This window comes from Fundulus heteroclitus, chromosome 11 (genome assembly GCF_011125445.2).
Source record: "Fundulus heteroclitus isolate FHET01 chromosome 11, MU-UCD_Fhet_4.1, whole genome shotgun sequence".
Classification (NCBI taxonomy): Eukaryota; Metazoa; Chordata; class Actinopteri; order Cyprinodontiformes; family Fundulidae; genus Fundulus; species Fundulus heteroclitus.
The window spans coordinates 11,758,229-11,780,551 of NC_046371.1; the positions used below are offsets into that span (position 1 = coordinate 11,758,229).

Genomic DNA, 22,323 nt, shown 5'->3' on the forward strand with positions numbered 1-22,323 from the left:
TCTTCACAAAAGCTCTTTTTGCTTTTAAGTGATTTGTATATTAGTTATAAGTCTTACCATAATTTTAGTGCTTAGTTGCAGATTGTTTAAAATGGTTGGAACAACCAGCACTTGGGCAAGGAGCCAATATTTCTTCTCTAATCTGCAATTCAAAAGCTTCTTAATCTGTTCCAGATTACGATACGATACACAGTTTAATTTGGCTGTTCCTTGTGGTCACCAGTTTGTATATTTTTGGGTCGTTTGTCATATTTATGCTTTAGTAAAACCCACAAACAAACATAAAATAGCTTTGCAGAAATTAAGCCTAAAACTAATATCTAAAACTTGCACTTAAACAGTCTGTTAAAAATCTTTTACCTTGATAATTTGCCGAACCAAATTATTACATTGAATTTAAAAGTCAACAATTTAATGAACATTTTGACAAATGTGACATTATATTAAATATTTATTTTAAAGTTTTTCGTATTCCACATATCCAGTTTAAATTGAGGTTATTTATATAGCACCAATTCACAACTCATTCGACCTCAAAGCACCTTGCAGTAATGTCACATCATACAGAATCTCAGCTAATTGCATCAAGTGAATGACTTACAGCATAAGTAAAACATAAATATTTTTTTAATCATTATTTTAACAAATAACATAATTAGTAAAAATATTTAAGAACATTCTTTAAGTTAGTTTTTAGAGTTTTTTTTCTCTTGCATTTACTGCATTAATGGTGCCACGGTAATTAAATTCCTCAAATCTTCTTAAAATTTATTGGGCTAAAAAAGGTACCTATATATTTGACTTCACAGCTGAAAAAAAGTTCTCTAGTTGTTTTTTCTGACCAGCCAAAATCCAGCCAAAATCTACAGCTTCTGTTTAGAAATGCATTGATCGGGCTTTGTTGGCTAATGGCTGGTTCACACAGCAAGATTTTAAAGTTGTCGGCCGATTTTCAAAGCCTGAGAGACACCTCACATAACAATAAAAAAATGTAGATATAACAGGTTTGCTCATACAGTGTGTGATGTTCGGTCAAACGGCAAGCACAACACATCATGGAACAGATTTCACTCAGGAATCTTTGGGTGTCAGACAGGAAATCTCGCTAAACCTCTCAAGATTAAAAGTGAATTTAAATAGACATGGGCAACAAGGAAGAATCATTGGGATAGTTTGTGGACTGATTTTAACAAAGAAAACATCCATTGGTTAAAGGATTGGAAACAGCGCGAACAGGGGCTCTACATTTGCTACACTATGATATAGAGGAGAAACAAAGGTAGGTGTTTTCCAATTGGCTACATCTCACATTTAACAGGCTCCGTGCTCGTTTGTCCTCTGGAAACACCCCACATGCTATGATATCGGGCCAAAACATTCCAACATGTTGAATATCCCTGATTTGAGGTCTGAGCGGTCCCGATATCCTTCCGAGCAGACGAGATCACTCCTAACACACTACACACTGCAGGAGTATCTCTTAAGATTATCGGAAGAGTCTTTCTCATGGTTGGGGCATGTCGGAAAGGGGAAGATAAGACCAAAAATCGGGTAAACTATAATACAGTAATATATGAGGTCTGACCTGTTGATTCAAATTGTGCCAGTTAATGATTCTTTTTAATAAATACAATTAGTAACCACAAGCTTTGCCTATTAAAGGAAAACAGTGAAAATTTTAGGTTTATATCAATATACCCGTTTATGCGTCAAAAATATGTTTGTAACTTTTACCTGATTTTTACTAAACTTAGAACAAAGTGCTGTTTGTATGTGTTTACTCTCCTCTATTGACTGACGTGCCACTACTTCACAACTGTAGAGCAATCGAAAATTAAAAACTGTGTTTTAAACTAGGAGCAGTGAATTACAACTGCGTGATTTAACAGACATTGCTAGAGGCTAATATAGGTGTCTGAGCTGACACTTTTTAATAATACTGTCAAGTGCAATTATGTTTACTCATTTTTTTCAAACAACCACCTTGCTGAGTTGATTAAATGATTGTTTGCCAAAATGTACGTAGCTACCATTCATAATTTTGAATGTTGGCTTCAACATTCAAAATAACAGAGAAAAAAAAAATTACACCCTCTGTGAGTTCCAGGAATTTTTATTTGGAACAGCCCTTATTTTCTCAAGGTTGTTAAAGAATTAAACTGTAAATCTACAAAACCATAGAAAACAAACTAATCATCTCCCTTTTAGTAAAATAAGGTTAAAGCCACAACAGAAATGTTTGTGAAAATTTAAGTGAACCTCAAGGTGCGAAAATACATAACACTATAGTTTTTAAAAAGTATGCTTTTTCACTGTATTAATGGGGCAAGGTGTTCATTTAAATAAACCAAAGTTTTACTAGACTGCAAGTGCACAATTGTTGATTTCTACTATCAGTGTTTCCCCTTTCACTCTACAAAGGGGGCACCCCACCCTTCCAACACCCCCCCCTCCCAGTTGATCATAGCATGTAGTAAATATTAAATGTCTGAATGTGTTCAAGTCTAACTTTATTAACATGGTTAGCCTTTCTAAATAGTGGCAGCTATTTCTGTCTCTATGCTCTCAGATACTTGAGTGGACATGAGTGGACAGCCTGCGCAGAGCTCAATTCTACGAGCGCATACGCAGTGCCACACTATAAACTTCTGACAGAGGAACATACGGTGTGCATTAAAGCAATAAATGCTTGAATGACCAAGAAGTTGTCCCTGACAGAATTGGTGTTGGGAGCGCGGGATACAACGTTATAAATGTGTCTTTATCTGTTGTGTCTTACAACAGAAAAGGACACATGTGTTCACTTCACGTGGCGCCCCACATGATTACTTCAACATACCATGAGCGTTTGCCTATTACAAGTCTGAGGATGATCATATTGAACGCATTTTTGTTGCTAGATATATCCCATGATTGACCCCCCCCCCAACCCCAAGACAACATTTCTAGGGGAAAACACTATGTTTGTAAATTTATGTTTAACAAAAGCAAAGGCAAGTAGATGAACATGAGTGTTTCCAGAAGCTTTTTGTTATCCGTGTGTGCAGGTTTGTCTACAAGCAATAGTCGTTCATGAAAATGAAAATGTTTGCCTTGTGTTATTGACAATTAATGACAGTTAAAAGTAGACTCTAATTTTAATGACACTGGGAGGGGGGGCTCGCTATGTCAACGCTAAACATGTCGACACTGAACTCTGAATGGACAGCGCACTGAACCAATAACTCGCGGCACATATGGAGCTTATTTTTCTGCCTGAGGAATATCATATGTGGCGTGAGTGCGTGTGAAGTCAGGAAGACGCATCGGTCTCATGCTCATTGCGTGAGACTTGACAGACCTGGTGGGGTAGTGCTAGCTTGTAGCTACCATTTGGTGTCATTAAGCATTTTTTTCTTGTGCAAGATGGACTCTCCTCTTATTGGGAAAGTCCTTCTGATTTGTCTTGTCAATAAAGATGGTTGCATGTTTCTTTTTCTGGCTTTACTCGACATGTAAGCAGTTTAATCTTCCAGCAACAGATCATTGTTGAGATTAGCGGCTGAGTGTTTCTCTCATTACAGCACTGTGATTGGAAGAAGTGTAACAGTTTGTATGAATGCACACACATTTTTTCAACTTTAACCTTCAGCCAGCATGACAAAGCACTGTTTGCAAAAACCTGTCACAACAGAGACATTTTCTTCCCCAAGGCTGTCTCTTTGATGAACACAATGAATACCTTACTGCTTGAATAGTCAGCTACACTCCTGTGAAACAAAATAAGTGGACTTTCACAACAAGTCACAACCTCCCTTTTTCTCCTGTTTACATATAAAAAGGAATAAATAACATACATTTACCCCTCTGCGATAGACTGGCCACCTGTCAAGACCTGTCTCGCCCATTGAAAGCTCCAGGCACCAGCACCCCTCGCGACCCCAGCAGGGATAAGTGTGTCGGAAAATGGGTGGATGGACATATAGCCCCACTTAAAAGCCATGTTTTTCCAAAACACTACATTTATTTATCAAATGAGTTGCAAAATAAATAGGAAAATATAGTTAAGACATTGACAAGGTTAAAAATAACTTGTATGTAATAATTTGTACTTTAAATAATAATGTTGTCCTTGACACTTTGTTTTCATCAAAATAATCCTCCATTTGTTGCAATTACAGCCTTGTAGGCCCTTGGCATTCTTACTGTCAATTTGATGAGATAATCCAGTGCTTCTCAATTGTTTTTTGGCACGAACATAGGAAGAAGAAAACATTTCACACACACCCCAAAAAAGAAAAGAAAAAACAACCCACGCCTTCCAATCACAGAGAAGCAGCATTTAGTTCCTATGCTCCACTTATCTGGAACAAACTTTCAGAAAACTGTAAAAGTGCAGAAAGCCTGAGTTCCTTTAAATCGAGATTAAAAACACATTTGTTTAGAATTGCCTTTGAATGTTCAAGTTAAAATGTTTTACTGTTTTCAAATGTTCTTTTTTGTTTCTACACTATCCCTACTTGCTTTTATTCTGTTTTATTTTCCAATATTTTAATCATGTAAAGCACTTTGCATTGTCTCTGTACTGAATTGTGCTATATAAATAAATTTGCCTTGCCTTGCCTTGCCTTGCCTTGCCTTGCCTTGCCTTGCCTTGCCTAACAATCCGCTCCGACTGTAAATAGCATGAATTGTCCATAAAACTTTTTATAACACTTATTACAACACTAACAAAATAGGGTTTGGTGTAGCAAGTAGGCTACACCTCTGTATCCTTCTTACCATTAAAGAAAAATAGTAATATCTTTATTGTCATTGAAACATACATTACAATGAAATTTGTTCTCTACTTTCAACCCATATATATATATATATATATATATATATATATATATATATATATATATATATATATATATATATATATATATATATATATATATATATATATATATATATAGATATATATATAGATAGATAGATATAGATATTACAACAAAGAATAACTTTATTTACATTATTTTTTAGTATCTTAAAGAAAAATTTTAAAAGTTAATTTCTTTTTCTGTCACTTCATACTTGTAAATATGTTCATACTGACATTTAGAAAATGTCAGTATGAACATTTTCTAAATGTTTTTCATATCAAAACGTACATAATCAATAAAGTCTTTGCTGCTGTCAGCTGCTTCATCAAACTATAGGGCAAAAAGTTTGCTTTTGAGTTTCTCTACCAGGTGTTCTTAAAGATGATTTGCATTGTCAAATATGCCGGGTGATAGTATTATTGGACAGGGGGATAGTTTTTATTCTTGCGCCGCTTGCATCATCCAGCAAGACAGAAACCTTGTCTAATGCTGCTGTCAGTATCAGCTCTTCTGCTAGTGTGGGGATTTTTGTACGGAGCAATTTGGTACATCACCTTATAAGATGCCAAGAGTGCCCATTGGTTTACTGAAGTAGTATTCACTAAGTGGGATGAATGTAGTATTCACAAAGTTGTGGCCGAGTGGTTAGAGCAGCATGCTTGCACTCAGAGAAGGATGCAAGTACCCGGTTCGATCCCCAGTCATGGCACTCTGGGTCCCTGAGCAAGACCCTTAACCCCTGGTTGCTCCCCAGGCGCCACACAGTTGCAGCCCACTGCTCCCCAAGGGGATGTGTTAAGATGCAGAAGTGAATTTCTCCATTGTGAGATCAATGAAGTTCAATTATTATTATTGGTTATATTCAGCACATTTTTGCTGAAAAACTCAAGCGGCTTATTGCCGTTATTGGGGTGTAGTGTTTTTAATTTGTTTGGCTTCAAGCTGTCCGCTACCAAAATTTTTAGACACGGTAAACACACTGGTCTTTCCTCATTTCTCACTGCAGTCACAGTGAAGCAAAGCGCTACGTACGCTTCGTCATATTTCCTGGTCTTAAGTTTTGGGGGAGTGATGTTTGCCTCAATCCGAATACCCTTATAGAGTAAGGACTTTTCAGCCAAAGCGGAAGTGCATCATCGGTCGCCATGATAAGTGCTGTCCGAATGGTGCAGTCAGGAAGAAAGGAGGTGGCCTGGATGCTCCCTCCCTCGGCTAGTTTTGCCTAGGAACCCCGCGACTTCCCTTACCGGCGCAAAGAACCCTTTAGGTACCTCACAATCCTTTGCGTGACATATCAGCACAGCCCGCTCACGGAAATCAACGATTATGTCCGGTGAGAAGAGATCGCAGACTTTGTAGTTCATTTTGGGAACGATGTAGGCCTGGATTTGACTTGCATCATCCATGTGTGATTCTGTCACGTAATGACGTCGGAATCATTACGTGACAGACAATAGAAGCTATTATTAAGGGTGTTCAGATTGAGCCTCAGTTATATCACTCTGACTAACACCATATAGCAAATAATCCCTGCGCGCACTCTGACAATGAGAGTGCCACACTGCCATCTACTGTAGTGGATGTGCAAACTTTATTCTGCAACAGCAAAAAAAAAAAAAAAGCATGTTCCCCTGGGTCAGAAAGCATTGCACTGCGCCCCCATAGGGAGTGCACTCCATTATTTGAGAAGTACTGAGGTAATCTTGGTAATTTTGGCAATGTCTTGTCATAAGAGGTCCAGGAAATACTCTGGTTGGTGCAACACATATTAATGCAATTGAAAGGGACAGACAACAGTGTCTGATTTTGAATTGGGATGGTGAAATGCCTAATCATAAATGATTGTTATGGAGGAAAAAAAATTATAATGACTGACTTAAAGCTCACAGCAACGGGTTAAATATGGGTGATGCTACTGTACACTCTATTGTCTCTAACATCTCAGAAGTTGCTTAAATCACTGGACTTCTTAACACCTGAGATACCATGAGCATTTGGAATTCAGAAGCTACCTCATGCTTACCAGGACATTCAATAGCTTTAAAGAACATCTAGTGTCTAAAAGTTAGTAATTCTATGGAAATAAACCATTATTGCTCCATTTGCCAGTAAGGTTTAATTTGATGTGCCACCATATAATAAATTCAAGCCATATACACTAGAAGAGCTAATTAAAGAAATATGGGAACCGTTATTTTATTTCATTTATGTGCCTGAATTTGAACTTTTATTATTGAGGCATAAGAACTCATTGTTTGTAAATACTAAAACTTTCTGTGGATCTCACTCTATGTACCTTCTGTTTCTCCTCTATTCCCCTAGCCTTTGACTCTAACAGGATAATGAGGAGGAGGAGGAGCTGGAAATCTCAGGAACGACTTGGAAGGTTTCTCTAAAGTCTCAATGAAAGAAGTAGGAGCGCTTCTCTAGTGTGTCACTGATGGCTAAGAAAGGCCGCACGAAGGGCGAGAAGCCTGAAGCCCTGATTTCTGCCTTACAAGCAGCCAATGAAGATCTCAGGTCTAAGCTCACTGATATCCAGATAGAGCTGCACCAAGAAAAATGCAAGGTAAAGTCAAGAATTCACTAAAGTCTAGACCTTATTGTAGCTAATTTTACTTTATAAATTCAAAAAGAAAAGAAAATTAGAATCTTGAAAAACAAATAGCTTTTCCCCCCATACATCTCTTTAAAGGTAAGCAAGCTGGAACGAGACAAGGTGCAGGAGGTGAAGCGGGTGCGAGAGCAGGAGCAGCATCGCCACACTGCCATGTTAACGGAGCAACGGGCCAAATGGCACGAGGAAAAGCAAAAAGAGCTACAGGGCCTCAGGGAAAACCTTACACGGCAGCATGAGCAGGAGCTGGCACGGCATGCCAAGATCAAGGATCAAGAGAATCAGCGTCTCAAGACTGCCCTGAATGCCATGCGAGATGGAAGTGGAGAAAAAGTGAGTTTATTTGCCATATATGGTCCTTATTTAAGTTTTTCCTTTATGTAGTGCTTAATCTTATGTGTCCTGGGTGAAAGAAAACAAAGAAAGCACTTGTAGACACAACAACATTATAATGGAACAACAGACTCGTGGATCAGTGCATGATATCATGATTGCCCAAGAAGACATTAGTGATTGCATCATTTCCAGATCCAATTTTCGTTCATACAGTAGAAATTAAATTTTGATTTACCCAAAAGTGAAGTTCTCTGAGAGGCAATAGTTCAGTCACCCTACAAACTGGCATCCCATTTGGGACATACTGTACAACTGATGAACTCTGTGGTGAGGTCATTATCCTTCTTATTGCCAAGAAAATTTGTTTTGTGTTTACGGCAGTACACTGTGGTACAGTTGTAATAGCTATGTCATCATCCATTTATAATAGTGCCTTTCTTCTTTGAAAGGGTTTAATTCCAAAGGATTTTGTGTTCAAAAAGTGCACTTTAAAAATAATCTGCTTTGAAAAACAATAAAATGTAGGTTGTAATTCATTAATGTTTTCCTTTTTTTTTTTAGGATTTTTGGCTCTACAAATTTTGATATCTGGCCTTTAAGTTAAATGAAGAAAGCAAGTAATGGAGGCAATCAGTACAGAACAAAGGTTCAATCTTTTTTTATATATGTAATACATTTCTGATCCTTCTTCAGGTGCGGACGGCGCTGACCCTGGAAGCCAGAGAGGAGGCGCGACGCTTCTTCGACCAGGAGAGAGTGAAGCTCCTCCAGGAGATAATCGAGCTGAAGGCTTCCAAGAAGCAGACCGACGAGGCTCTGAGCAACATGATCCAGGCAGACAAAATGAAGGCTGGAGACCTACGGGTCGAGCATCAGCAACATCAGGAACAAATCTCTAAGATCAAGTGGGACTGTGAGAGGGACATCCGCAGACTGGTATGCACAGCCACAGCCACTGAATAAACAGGAAGTCAAACAAAGCCAGAAATGAGAAAAGGGATCTGGATCAGTTTAATTAATCTAAGGGGCACCGGTTCAGATGAAAAGTTTCCCTGAATAACATTTTCCTGGTTTTTGGAATACTTTAGATAGTGAAACTGTTGAAACATTTAAAAGCCCAAGCTGTTATACTATGATTTGACTTGTATTGGATTTTGATATTTCTAAAGCATTTGAACAATGATATATACAAAAAAAAATAGATAAGATGCTTTTTACTTAATAATTTCTTACATCAGTATTGTATTTTCTCTCACCACAGGTGGATGAAATCAAAGGTAAAGACCGCACCATTTTCTCTCTGGAGAAAGAGCTGGAGTCAACTGCTGGGTGCCTACAGAAGCTGCAGCTGCAGAAGGACGCCTTGGATGAACAACTGTTCCTTGTCAAAGAGGCAGAGTGTGGCCTGGGAAGTCCAAAAAGGGAAATTCCAGGAAGAGCTGGGGATGGCGCCGAGCACTGCGGAAGCCCTGTAAGCAGAAAAGCAAATTATTAGAATTTTAATATATTGCTGACTTACTGTAAGTCAAATCACAAACATACTAATCCCAAATTCAACAAAGAGTCGTTGTGCAATTGTAATTGTCTCCTTCAAAGGCACCATGGTCCACTTGACTGCATCTCTGGTGTTTGGGTTTCTCTTGTGCCTGGGTTCTCTCAGTTTTTCTGTTGTTTATGTTCTCTGAGGTGTCGCCTTATTTGTTCATTCTTTTGTGTTTTGTTCCTTAGTTCATGCTGGGTTCACACGGCAATATAATTATTGCAATTTTTGCCCCAGTCTTTCCCTTCTGACAATCTAAAGGACGTGATGGCTCCTTAGATAATCGTATGATATATTCCTGCCATGTGTGGTGTGTTAAGAGTGATCTAGTCTGCTCGGATGGACGTCGGGACTGCTCCGACCTCAAATCGGCGATACTCAAGATGTTGGATTGTCTTGGCCCTTCACCATCTTCATCACCTATACCATCGTCATCATTGTCGCCATCTGCATATCCTGTTCTGCCTTTGACGATGGCACTTAGGCCACACATCCCTGATTTTCTGAGGGAATTAAGCATGACCTGCCTCACGTTCCTTTTCCTGAGTTCTCCGCTTGGGTCAAGGATCACCCGTCTCATGTTCCATTTCAGTTAGAAAATTGATTGACAAGGTATTTTAAGAATGCTGATTTTTAGGATAATTAGGGATCGCACAAGATGTTGCCTTTCATGACTTTTGGGCAAGACTGTTACGTCCACCAGGCTCGTTTGGTGGGATAACATTACAAGGAGACCACACAAGGATTTTCTGCTTAAATTAAAACTGAATTTTATTAAATTATACTAAAGAAATAAAATCCCAAAGAGAGAATACCTAAAATAAGAAACCATGACTAACCAGAAATAAGCAAATGCAAAACAAACCTAACAAAACCCAACCATAAGACAAGCTACAAACCAAACCAAATGGGGATCTGAAAAGGGAGAGCAGGAAGAGAGCCTCTCCTCTGCTGCAAGCAGAGCAGCTTTAAAGCAGCAGCGCACTAATCAGGGAAATGCATCCCACCTGCAGAAGGCCTGTTTCTCTAACCCGACAAGGAAAATACGGCCAGGACTGACTGCAGCCGTAACACCTCCCCCCTTAAAACAGAGGATCCTACCTAGGACCTCTGTAACCATTTTCCTTTTTATGTTTGGTCTATCACAATCCGAAATCTAAGAAGGAGCAGCAAAAGAAGTCAGAAGGAGCTGAACTATTGAAACAAAAACTAGATGTGTTGTTGAAAAACCAATTAACCTGATGTAAAAAAAAATAAAATAAAAAAAAAACACCCATTAAGACAAAACACAAATGACTTAGACAATGGCAACATGTGACCCAAAAAGGGAGCACAACAGTCAAATGGATTATTACACGAAGTTACCACACAATACCACAAGTGGCAACTAATAATCCAAACCAACTAAGAACTGTTGACACCACAACACAAATGGTCACACACCAAGTGGTTTAAAACCACAAGTTACCACGTCAACAAGTCACCTAAACACACAAGTGACCAACAAAATGTGGAGAGTCACACCAACAAAAAGGATCACCATCAGCATGGTCCACCGCCACACTCAAAAGTTACTGCTTCAGAAAGCCAGCAACACAAGATGTGATCCAACCACAAGTAGCTAACCTCTCCACAACACCAAAGGTCACAATACAAGCACAAGACAAACACTGAAGACGGACATCTCGGACAACAGGTTTATCACAACATGTCTTGCAGCTTCAAAATCAGATTTTAAAGTGTTCAGCTACTATACGGATCTGCTCTTTTGTAAGTTTTTCCCAGTAGCTCTACAGTTGGGGAAGACAAAAAAACAAAAAAAAAAAACAGTATTTTATTTGTAAAAAAATATTCCAACTCACAAAACTAGTCAGAAAATACCAAATACTGTAACCAAACACTGTCAGGAAGTGCATGACTGTTTCAAACCAATGGCAAATCTCCATTTTCCTGCAGCTAACTCAGAGACCAGAACCCTGCCTAACCTTGGCCTAGTCTTCAGGCCTTCCTCCAAGAGCCAAGGCACTTGAAGCACCAAGATACCGCTGGCAGCAAATCCCTCCAGGTCAAAAAACCTCTCAGGCAGCAAACCATGGCGGTGCCCTCAGCCCAGAGTCCAGCCCAAAAATAACAAACTAAAATAATAAACAGGGTCGTCTAAAATGGAGTTGCCAAAACAACCAACACAACACTTACCTAACAAAACAGAGACTTCTCTCTCTCCCCTCCAACAAAAGTGCCAAAATCCTCATGGACCTCCAACCACATACAAATGGAACATTAATGTCCAAACTGTAGTAAGGTTCCGAACACCTTAATCTAGCCCAAATATCTATGAGCAACTTGTAAACAGGACAACCACAGTCAGGGCATGTAACTGCAACCTGAACACAAAATGAGCCCAATCAAGCCTAAATGGTCCACCTAAATTTGGACGAGCCCCCACAAATGTTACGTCCACCAGGCTCGTTTGGTGGGATAACATTACAAGGAGACCACACACGGATTTTCTGCTTAAATTAAAACTGAATTTTATTAAATTATACTAAAGAAATAAAATCCCAAAGAGAGAATACCTAAAATAAGAAACCATGACTAACCAGAAATAAGCAAATGCAAAACAAACCAAACCAAACCAAACCAAACCAAATGGGGATCTGAAAAGGGAGAGCAGGAAGAGAGCCTTCCCTCAGCTGCATGCAGAGCAGCTTTAAAGCAGCAGCACACTAATCAGGGAAATGCATCCCACCTGCAGAAGGCCTGTTTCTCTAACCCGACAAGGAAAATACGGCCAGGACTGACTGCAGCCGTAACAAAGACAGGTCAGATAAGGCTTAAAGCTGACAACTTAACAGTTGTTTGATATTTAGTCCTCCTGAGTCATTATTTTTGTAGAAATGCTTTTCACTGTGGTAACAACAGCAAATCTTTTGGAAAATCACTTTACTTGGTCTTCACATCTTGAGACTAAAATTTCAGCAAATCTTTCTTTGCAAAATCGCTCAGACTCAGATTGGAATGTGTTTGTGATTGTCCATTTGCAAGTCTTACTGAGGTTTCCTAATTTTATTAATGTGTGGGCTTCTAAAATATGAATTAGCTTTTAACTAAATCATTCCAGTGTAGCTCTACCTGTATGTCTAGGGTCGTTTTCCCATTGAAAGGGGAACCTTCATCTGAATGCTAGGTCTTTTTGGTAGTTTCTAGGCAGTTTTCTTACAGGATTTCATAAATTTCAGTTTTAATAATACATTATTTGGCCGTTTAAAGGTTAAGTGCATGTTTTCTTTTCTTTGTTTCAGGACCTAAGGAGAAACCAGAGACGTGTTGCTGAACTTAATTCAACCATACGCAAGTTGGAGGATCGCAACTCATTGTTGGCTGATGAGAGAAGTGAACTTGTATGAACAAAATCAATTTCTTTTTTTATATACGGTATATTGTTAAAGCCAAATATTTGCATACACTGTATAAAAAGGCAAATTATTTTTTTTTTTTCAGGTCAGGATAACCAAAATAATTAAATGCCAGAATAATAAGTTTAGTTTTTAGTTGTTTTATTACTTTCTTTAAAGTCAGAACCGCCGAGACTATGTTTTTAAACAATATGGTAAAGCCCTATAAAACAATGGATATTCTGATGGATTACTTCACAACATTTTACTCAAATTGATGCAAAAATGTGAATTCTTTTTTAGACAACACCTCAAATACACTGCTTTTTTGTGTGATATCATGAAAAAGTAAAAAAAAAAAAAAAAAGGTTTCCAGTTTTCAGATGTCTGGACGTTTCACGGTCATCCGCTCTATTATTACGATGTAATACTTGCAATTATATGAAAGTATAGGTATGCAAGGGAATTGGTTCACTTCAGAAAAAAAAAGTTCTGCAGGACTGTTGAGGAAACATCACAAGACACCAAGCATGAAGTTAAAGCTCAGGGCTCTTCCATGTGGGCAATAACCCAAACCATATTTCCAAAGTAGTTACAAATGGCTGAATGACAACAAATGTTTTGGAGGGGGCCATCATAACTGATCTCAGTCCCATGGAATAGTAGGCAGTTCAAAAAGTGTCAGCAAGTCAACCTGCAAACCTGATTCAGTGACACCAGTCATGTCAGGAGGAATGGGCCAAAATCCCAGCAAACTATTCAGAGAAGCTTGTGGAAGGAGACCAAAAATGTTCAATCCAAGTCATATACTTTAAATGGCAATTGTAATATTCTTGACTTAGAATAATGAGCAAGACTTTTTTTAAAAATTTCTTCAGACAGCAAATCAAACAAACGTTGGTAATCGTAAATAATATAAAACTGGGAACATCTAGTCTTAACTTAAAATAAATTTGCAGTGCCACATTTCATTTGGTCAACAATTTACATGTACTTTTTCTTTTTTGTTCTAACAGCTAAAACGAGTTAGAGAGTCCGAAAAACAGTGCAAGCCCCTGCTGGACAAGAACAAGCTGCTGAATAAGAGGAATGACGACTTGACTCAGACCATCCAGAAGCTCGAGGAGAAACTGAAGAGTCTAACGAAGGAGAACCATGAAATGGTGAGCAGGGTCACATCATCACCCCAGTGTTTATGTTAGCTGATTGGCTGTTACATATTGGGACCTATGTTGCTGTGTGTTCACAGAAGGAGAGGATAGGTTCTCACCCTCCTTTGAAGAAGCTGAAGTCCCTTAATGACCTGGACCAAGCACATGATGACCAGGAAATAGCCTTTCTCAAACTTCAAGTGCTGGAGCAACAGAGCATCATTGATGAACTAACAAGAGTATGTTTGTTGTAAAGCCACATTTTCACACTATTTATGTGTGTGTGTGTGTGTGTGAGAGAGAGGAGAACATTTTTGTCATTTTTACTAGTAAAGTGATGACCTCCTCTGTTTGTATATATATATATATATATATATATAATATATATATATATATAATATATATATATATATATATATATATATATGTATATGTATATGTATATATATATATATATATATATATATATATATATATATATATATATATATATATATATATATATATATATGAGGGATAAGGCGGATCAGAAAATGGATGGATGGATGGATATATATAAAAACACAAAAAACTGCTCTCTCACCCACCCCTCATACTCCTGAGCAGGGTGGGTGGCTCTCCATTTCTAAAGCTCGCGTCCTCTACCAGAGGCCTGGGAGCTTGAGGGTTCTCCTTTGGGTCTTAGCTGTTCATAAGATTGTGCTCTTCTGGACTGAGATGTCTGATGTTTCTCCAGGTATCTGTTGGAACCAATTCTCCAGAGTGGGGGTTACTGACCCGAATGCTTTGTTGACCACGGGCACTACTGTTGTCTTCACCTTCCATGTTCTTTCTAGTTCTTCCCTGAGCCCTTGGTATTTCTCCAGCTTCTCGTGTTCTTTTTTTCCTGATGTTTCCATCAGTTGGGATGGCCATATCAATCACAACGGCTGTCCTCTGCTGCTTATCAATGATCACAATGTCCAGTTGATTGGCCATTACCATTTTGTTTATTTGTATCTGCAAGTCCCACAGGATTTTAGCTCTGTCATTCTCCACCACCTTAAGAGGTGACTCCCATTTTGGCAGTACACTTTAGCTGGTTCAATGGAGAACCGTGTATTCGTCTGGCTTATATCCCCTTTGTGTACCTCTAAAGTCGGGCAGCTAAGGCTTGGAGTCTTTGTTTGGCAGTTTCCCGGGCCTCAGGTGTGGACATCTGTTAGTATTTCTTGGGGATTCCCTTTCTGGATGAAACCTTCTGGAGTTCTGCCAGTTGGCTTACTTCTTTCTGTGTTGCCTTGATTTTGGCTCGCAATCCTTTCTCCCATGGTGGACATTGTCCATTATGGTTGCTCTTAACGTTACCTTTGCCAATCATCTCAAGGATCACTGGTGCTGTACTGTATATCAGCTCACTGGTCTCTGTGATGGTCACAGTAGGGATTGTACTTAGTGCTGTATTCACATCATCTAGGAGATCCTCTGAAGGTATTTCACTTAGCTGTGTTTTTATGAAGATGGACATATTGTTGCCAGACATAACACATATTGTTATGTATTGAATAGGACTGAATATAAATAGATGGATGGCTAGATAGAGATAGATGGGAAGGGATACGACAGACAAATCAAAATTTTTCAGAAAGGCAGATCGTTGCAATGATCTCCGGTTCTCCTAATGCACAAAGAAATATATAACAAAGCTTCACAGCAGGTTTTGCTTCAGGGTTTAGGTGTGGTGGGATCGAAGGGTCACAGCCTTTTTGTATCTTTTATCTTGTGTTTTCTCATCAAAATTTTTCTTGGGAGCTGTTCAGGAGTCATTGCTTTTTCCTTTATAAAATCTTACCAGTTTATCTCATCTAGTAGTCAAGATAAGACATGCCAGTTCATATTATGTATTGCAGGCTTTGACTTGTTTTACGAGCAAACTGTGATCAGTAAGTTCTCACAGTTTTTCTTCCAATATTTAATTAAACTGTATTTAATTCTCAGATTCTCTTAAATCTGAGAATGTAACATCAGCATGGATTATCAAAATATTAAATGAAATATAATGTTACATGAAAAGAAACACAACATTTCACTTAAAATTGTTACTCAAACTCATTATAATGGTTCATCTAAAAACAAACAAGATTATTTTATCCCTTTTTTAGAATAAAACATGTATACGGAAGCCTCAAAAGATGGCCAAGCAGTCTTGTGCAGGGATTTTGCAGACTAAAGAATAAATGAAACAAAACTACTGCTCCACAGCTTTTTTCCCTTAGGGATGAAATCATTGTTTAAATCACAGAAATGTGCCTTAAACATACTAAACTACCTCCTACAATTACTTATCTTCTAGTTAAGCTTTCCTGCCATTTTACTGATCATATACAATCTCTCTGATCTGGCCCAACTACAAGAAAAAGTATATAACTAAGAAGCTAAACTATTAAAGAAAATTCAAACATACTTTTAAGTGGTGTCTCTGTCTTCCTCTAACCAAAGTGTACTGTGACAAGTACACAGCTGGGTAATAAAGTATGTTTACTTTACAGGACTAGTCTGCTAAAAAAAAACACTAACTCTGATTAGTTTTTATTTCAGTCAGTGAGTCAGTGATATGACAGGAGATACATGAATGGGTTTGATCAGCTGGAGTTATTAAATTTTTGACAGCTTTGCACAGCTTTCGACTTTGATTCTGAAGCAGTTGAGTTACATTCTAGTTGCAAAATTTTCCTGTGGGAAAAAAATGTTTTCATGCAGATGTACAGAATACAAACAAACATCTTTGAAGTGCAAATAAGAATAAATCCTGTGGATAAAGAGGAAGAAAATAAGAAATCCATATGGAATCTGAAGAGAAACTATACGTAAGAATTGACTACGGCTGCCGTTGTGTGACTATTTGTTCTTTCATCTATGTCATTTTCAGGATCGGGAAAAACTGCTGAGAAAAAAGAGGCATAAAAGAAGTTCAAGGCCAGTGAAGGTAGCAACATATTTGTTTTTTAATCAAAAAATAATATTCTTTTTAAAGAAATAAATAAATATATATATATATCAGTATTTTTTTTTTACAATGCATTGACCTTATTCCACTAAATGTTCCAAACCACACGTGGTAAATTCTCTGAAACACTGAAAACAAAGCACACATTTTTGGGCAAAAAACATACCAATACTTTGTTTCTCTCCAGAGGCACATAGTAGTAGACACCTTCTTTGGCTATGATGAAGAGTCAATGGATTCTGAGTCGTCCTCTGTGGCGTCATTCCGCATGGACAGGACCCCGGCTACACCTGATGAAGACCTGCGCGATGTATGACCTGCTGTTTACGCAGTACTTTAATTCATGTAAACCTCAGCCTCAGAAGTCGTGTTGTGAATCCTGTGAAGTCATAATCTTGGACTTTTCCCGACTGTGTATCAAACCAGGGTCTTGCAAATGAGGAATCAGAGCTACGTTTTCGTCAGCTGACCAGGGAGTATCAGGCACTGCAACGAGCCTACGCCCTGCTGCAGGAACAGAAAGGAGGCATTCTGGATGCTGAAATGGAAAACAGGGTATCGTATTCTACAACTGATGTTCATGTTGTGTCCACTTGTCTATTATTGTTGTGAGTCTCACTTTTTTCCACATAAACACTGTTTCACTTTTTTAACGGCACTACAGCGACGTGGTGATCAAACCAAAGCGAGTGTTGCTTGACTCAAACACTATGAGTCGGTCTGCAGTTTGTTCCCTCTCAGCATATTTGTGTGGTATTAAAACTAACACTACACAAAATAATGTGAAACCCGTGTCAGCTGGACGGCAGGTTAAATCACTGAAGCACAATTGGACAGAAGTTGCACTCTGTCCTTCATTTGGCTCAGACACAAAAAAAAATAAGTCACAGCAATGCCAATTATTATGGCTAAACATATTTTAGAGAGAATGGTTATTGATTTAATTCATCCAAAATGAGTAAATGCATTATACGGAATCAGGAAACATTAAAAGAAAATCAACACCCGCAGTTACCTTTGTGGTCAAGCTGTTCACTGCAAAAACAGAACTAAAAATAAGTAAAATTTTCTTGAAATTAGTGTATTTGTCCTTGATTTGAGCAGGTAAATAAGATTATCTGCCAATGGAAGCAGTGATTTTACCCCTAAAATAAGATAATTAGATATAATGCATTTAAAATAAGTTGATGGAGATGAGCTCTTCCAATTTTAAGTGCAAAACCCTTATTCCATTGGCAGATTATCTTATTTACCTACTCAAATAAAGTACAAACACACTCATTTCAAGAAAATTATCAACTTATTTTTAGTTAAGTTTAGTCTGTTATTGCAGTGTTGCTTCCCTGCTCTAGCTATTTGTCTTAGTTGTGTTGCATCGGCTTTAGGTAGTTCCTTCTCTTAAGTCCAGCATTCCACTTGTTTCACAATCTCCGGGCAAGAAGGGTTTAATAGAGAGACTGTTTTGGTGGGTGTGGAGAAATGCAACCCAAGGAAGTGATTCAAAAGGATTTTTTTCCTATCAGAAAAGTGTGATTCAAAATGACCTTTCCGCCTTGAAAAACAGTGTAAAGGCTGACTTTTGCTAAAATATGATTCATATCCTCATGTTTCTTTTAGGGTTCATGCTCTTGAATTATATTTGGCCTTTTTTTATCGTGAGTGTATATTATTTTATTCTAAAGGTCGAACACAGAGGTCATGCAAGCACATTTCAGTACATCAGTGACCAAAAAATACATTTCATTGCAGTGATGGGGTTTGTGTTGAGTTTGTGTTGAGTGCACACTAGTGGTCGGCTGACTAGGATATCACAGAGGAATGTCATTCAGTATAATAGTCCAGTCATAGTGCATCGATTCACAGCAGTTGTGATCTTAAAGCACTCCTTTCATTGTAAATTTGAGGTCATGCACTGCTAAATGCACAGAAACTCTTTTTTTTTTTTTTTTTTTTTTTTACCGCTTTCGAATTTAGTAGGAAATTATAGACTAGGAACTGCTGCTATGTAAAAATCAGTTAGTGAAGGCAGTCGGGGCATATTTATAAGAGTTTTGGGAGCAGAGGCAGGTGCAACACAGAAGACTCCCTGATGGCAGCAACCCTAAATGAAAGCTTTTAGCCTTTTTGAGCACAAACCAAAGTCTGTTTTTTAGAGACCTGAAGATTCTTCTTTCTTTTCAGCTTTAAGAAACTTTAAGGGGGACATATCATATCATAGTCCTTAAATACATTTAGCCCGTCCAGGTGCTGTGTAGACCAAAGCATTGCAGATCTGCTTTATATAGACCACAACTGTATGATTTCAATGTGAAAAGAAGTTAAAAACATGATATGTCCTTTTTTAAAGGAAGAACAAAGACTGCAGTCTAAATGTTAATGTGGAGAGTATATGGAAATAAAACAGCCTTTAGTTTCAAAAGAGGTTAATCATTAGGGGTTTTAATAAGGAATCAGGGAAGTACAGAATTGAAGAGAAGATAATCTTGTCTGCAATTTCTTATCACAATTTTGATGTCTCCTTTTTTTATGAGACGTAAGATTTTAGATAATTATTAGGTGGAGTATTACTAGTGAACTGAGCTATTCTAGTCTTGAACTTGGCAAGGGTTTTTAATCCTTACATTTCTGTGAATGCTGTGAATTCTTCATCTGCTGTACAGATTTCTGTTTTCTTTTCCTGACTTCTTCACATTCTAATCGCAATGATCACTAATCTAAGTGTTCATGTAAAAGATAAATTGCCCTAAACATGAGCAATTTTATTGGAAAAAGCTATTTGCTACATAAAAATAAAGTTTGGCTTTGCTGATGTTTCAGGCTCACGAGCAACTGCAGGCAGACGTGCTCCGGTACAAAGGCAAAATAGAGGACCTGGAAAAGGAACTGAACTTGAAGGGACAGGTGAGAATTGCATGATTGATGTCAACCAAACATGATTAATACTCCTTTTCCCGATACACGTGAAAAATTGCTTCATACCAAACTTTAAGCTATGTGTCTGGTGCCAAGAGGTAATGTGGTGGAGCACTCTGTAATTTCCCCTGGCAGGCATCTGAGTTTTTTTGTTTATATTTTAAATATGTAAACCCACACATATAGCAAAGAAACATCTGTTAAATTGGAGACAGGGGCTTTAATCTGAATGATATAGACATTAGTTTTGTAGACCTACTCAAAGTAGTGCATACTTTTTAAGCATAAATAAAACAGTATATGGTAATCCAAGCAGTGAAAATCTGAAAAGTGCGGCATGTTTATTTATTCACCCCTTTTCCCTACAAATAAAGAACAAAGGTATCTGAGGGATGGGTGGCACAGTTGCACAGCTTGGGTCACTGTTGCCTTTCATCCCTGGGTTCTCCAGGTCCCTCCGGCTTCCTCCCACAGACCAAACACATGACTGCTAGGTTAATTGGTCTGTCTAAATTCCCCTTACATGTGATTGTGTGTCTCCCACCCGGCCACCAGCTTGAGAGTGGGCGTTATGCCTCTTCCAGGCGTTTCTAGGCCGCTCGAATCATAAACGGGAAAAGTAGGGAGGAGCTGGGTCAACGAGTAGGGTTGGTGGAACGGTGCCTTTAAAAGTTGTCCTGTTAACAGATTCTCTCGCCGCAGGCTTGGCTCTCTACAACCTCCAGATTTAACATGGTCCTCTTTGCTGCTCCGATAAATGATCTCCTTTCTCGTTCTTGCAGTTAGGTTGGACAGACATATCTTGGTAGACTTGCAGTTTCCCATTCAGATGATGGATTCAGCATGCCTATGAAGGATATTTAAATGATTATATATCATTTTACAACCTAACCCTCCTCTAAACTTCTCCACAACTTTATCCATAACCCGTCTGCTGTGTTCCCCAGTCTTTGTGAAGCCATTTGTTCTCTCATGTTGTCTACCCTCTGAGGCCTTCACGAATACACAGGTGGCCTCTACTGGTCAAGTCATATCTGAAGGCATTTGGTTGAACTCAATTTTGTTTAGGCTTGTGAGAGTAAAGGGGACTAATCCATGACTTCATTTGTAAGACATTAAGACTTCTGTATTTTGCGTTGGTCTATCTCTTCAAATTCCAGATATTCACTTTGAAACTGTGGTTATAAAGTGACAAACTGTGATAAAGTAACTGGGCCAGAACTATTGAACTTTTGAGTGCAGAGACAGTTGAAAAGACTCTTTATTGTCAGCCAAAGTCAGCTATAACCTCCAAGAAACATTAATAGACAGCAAAGAAAAACGGCAAATTTTCTCTAAGAAGCTTCATGCCAGCAGATCCCACATTTCCATATGTGGATATGAAGCTATGAAAGAGATGACATGGAAAAACTTCAGGGCGCTTCAGGTCATATTCCTACAGAGAAGAGGTGGGCGTTAAACAACACGACCCTAATCTGTTCCAGAAGCCTGAATAATAAACATACAGTAAGCTCTGTGAAATTAAACATCAAGTTTACGCAGAAATATACAAATCGCTGCAGGGATTTTGTTAGTTTTGATCCTGGGTACTTAAGGTTTATTTTGAACTTTTTAGATTCATCACTGTACATCATTGAACTTCCAGTTCAGCTTTAGAATTCAACCTTTTGTTCTGTTGAATAAAAAACGTATCTCTGGAACAAAATGCTTTGCAAAGCAGTTTTTACCTCCTTTAAACGGCTTCATATTTGTGCATTTTAGGATTCCAAATGGGTGGAGGAGAAGCAGCTCTTCTTACGAAGGAACCAGGAGTTGCTGGAAAAGGTTGGACTTTCAAACATGAACTTTTCCGAGTTTTTTGGTGTTGACGCTTACTTCCAGCTATTTTTTTAATTTATAATTTGGAATTTTTATTGGAAATTGGAGGATAAATGTTGCAATTTACCTTGTCCTTGATTTATAAACATTACTTTTTTTCAGGTGGAAAAGTTGGAGTCGGAATGCAGTCGGCTTCAGCAGGAACTTCAAGACTCCAGAGACCAAAATGAGCTGCTGGAGTTTAGGATACTGGAGCTGGAAGTGAGTCAGTTAGTTTTTCACACATTACACTTGACCTTTCCAACACTAGGTTGATCAAAATTCGCCAGAGTTCAGCCTGAGGCGGTCACGCATTTATTGCCCAATAAACAAGCCCTACATCCTTTTTTTTAACATGTCTTGTCTGACAGTGTAGCATTAAGAATTGCTGTCTTAATACCAAAGAGAGCCCAACAGATTTACTTTCACAAGTGGAGCATTATTCCTTTCACTTTAGTGCTCTGCTTGATACTCATGCAAAAAACTTTATTGGACATTATTTTGGGATCATTTCAAATTCAATGGACACAGAAACGGAAAGGAAAAAGGGAAAAAAATGGAGGGGAGAAAGATGAGGCAAAATGTTAAGAGGGGAGAAGGAAACAAAAATAGAGTCGAGGAAAAAAAAAAGAGATTACGTGATAACATCCATGGAGTCTGCTTCTACACCTGCAGAAAGAG

General features: G+C 38.3%; 1 protein-coding gene across 2 annotated transcripts in view; it reads left to right on the forward strand.

Annotated features, from left to right (window-relative positions):
- The window catches only part of jakmip2 (janus kinase and microtubule interacting protein 2), a 51,612-nt gene that overhangs the window by 12,607 nt on the left and 16,682 nt on the right, over window positions 1-22,323 (forward strand). For both annotated transcript variants that reach the window (XM_036142867.1, XM_012853020.3), the window contains exons 2-14: window positions 7,170-7,416; window positions 7,543-7,797; window positions 8,494-8,736; window positions 9,062-9,271; window positions 12,643-12,741; window positions 13,752-13,898; window positions 13,985-14,125; window positions 16,795-16,851; window positions 17,060-17,182; window positions 17,299-17,427; window positions 19,690-19,773; window positions 21,547-21,609; window positions 21,766-21,864. In XM_036142867.1, the coding sequence (XP_035998760.1) occupies window positions 7,288-7,416; window positions 7,543-7,797; window positions 8,494-8,736; window positions 9,062-9,271; window positions 12,643-12,741; window positions 13,752-13,898; window positions 13,985-14,125; window positions 16,795-16,851; window positions 17,060-17,182; window positions 17,299-17,427; window positions 19,690-19,773; window positions 21,547-21,609; window positions 21,766-21,864 (1,779 nt within the window). In that variant the 5' untranslated portion in view covers window positions 7,170-7,287. The remainder of the gene's footprint in view (window positions 1-7,169; window positions 7,417-7,542; window positions 7,798-8,493; window positions 8,737-9,061; window positions 9,272-12,642; window positions 12,742-13,751; window positions 13,899-13,984; window positions 14,126-16,794; window positions 16,852-17,059; window positions 17,183-17,298; window positions 17,428-19,689; window positions 19,774-21,546; window positions 21,610-21,765; window positions 21,865-22,323) is intronic.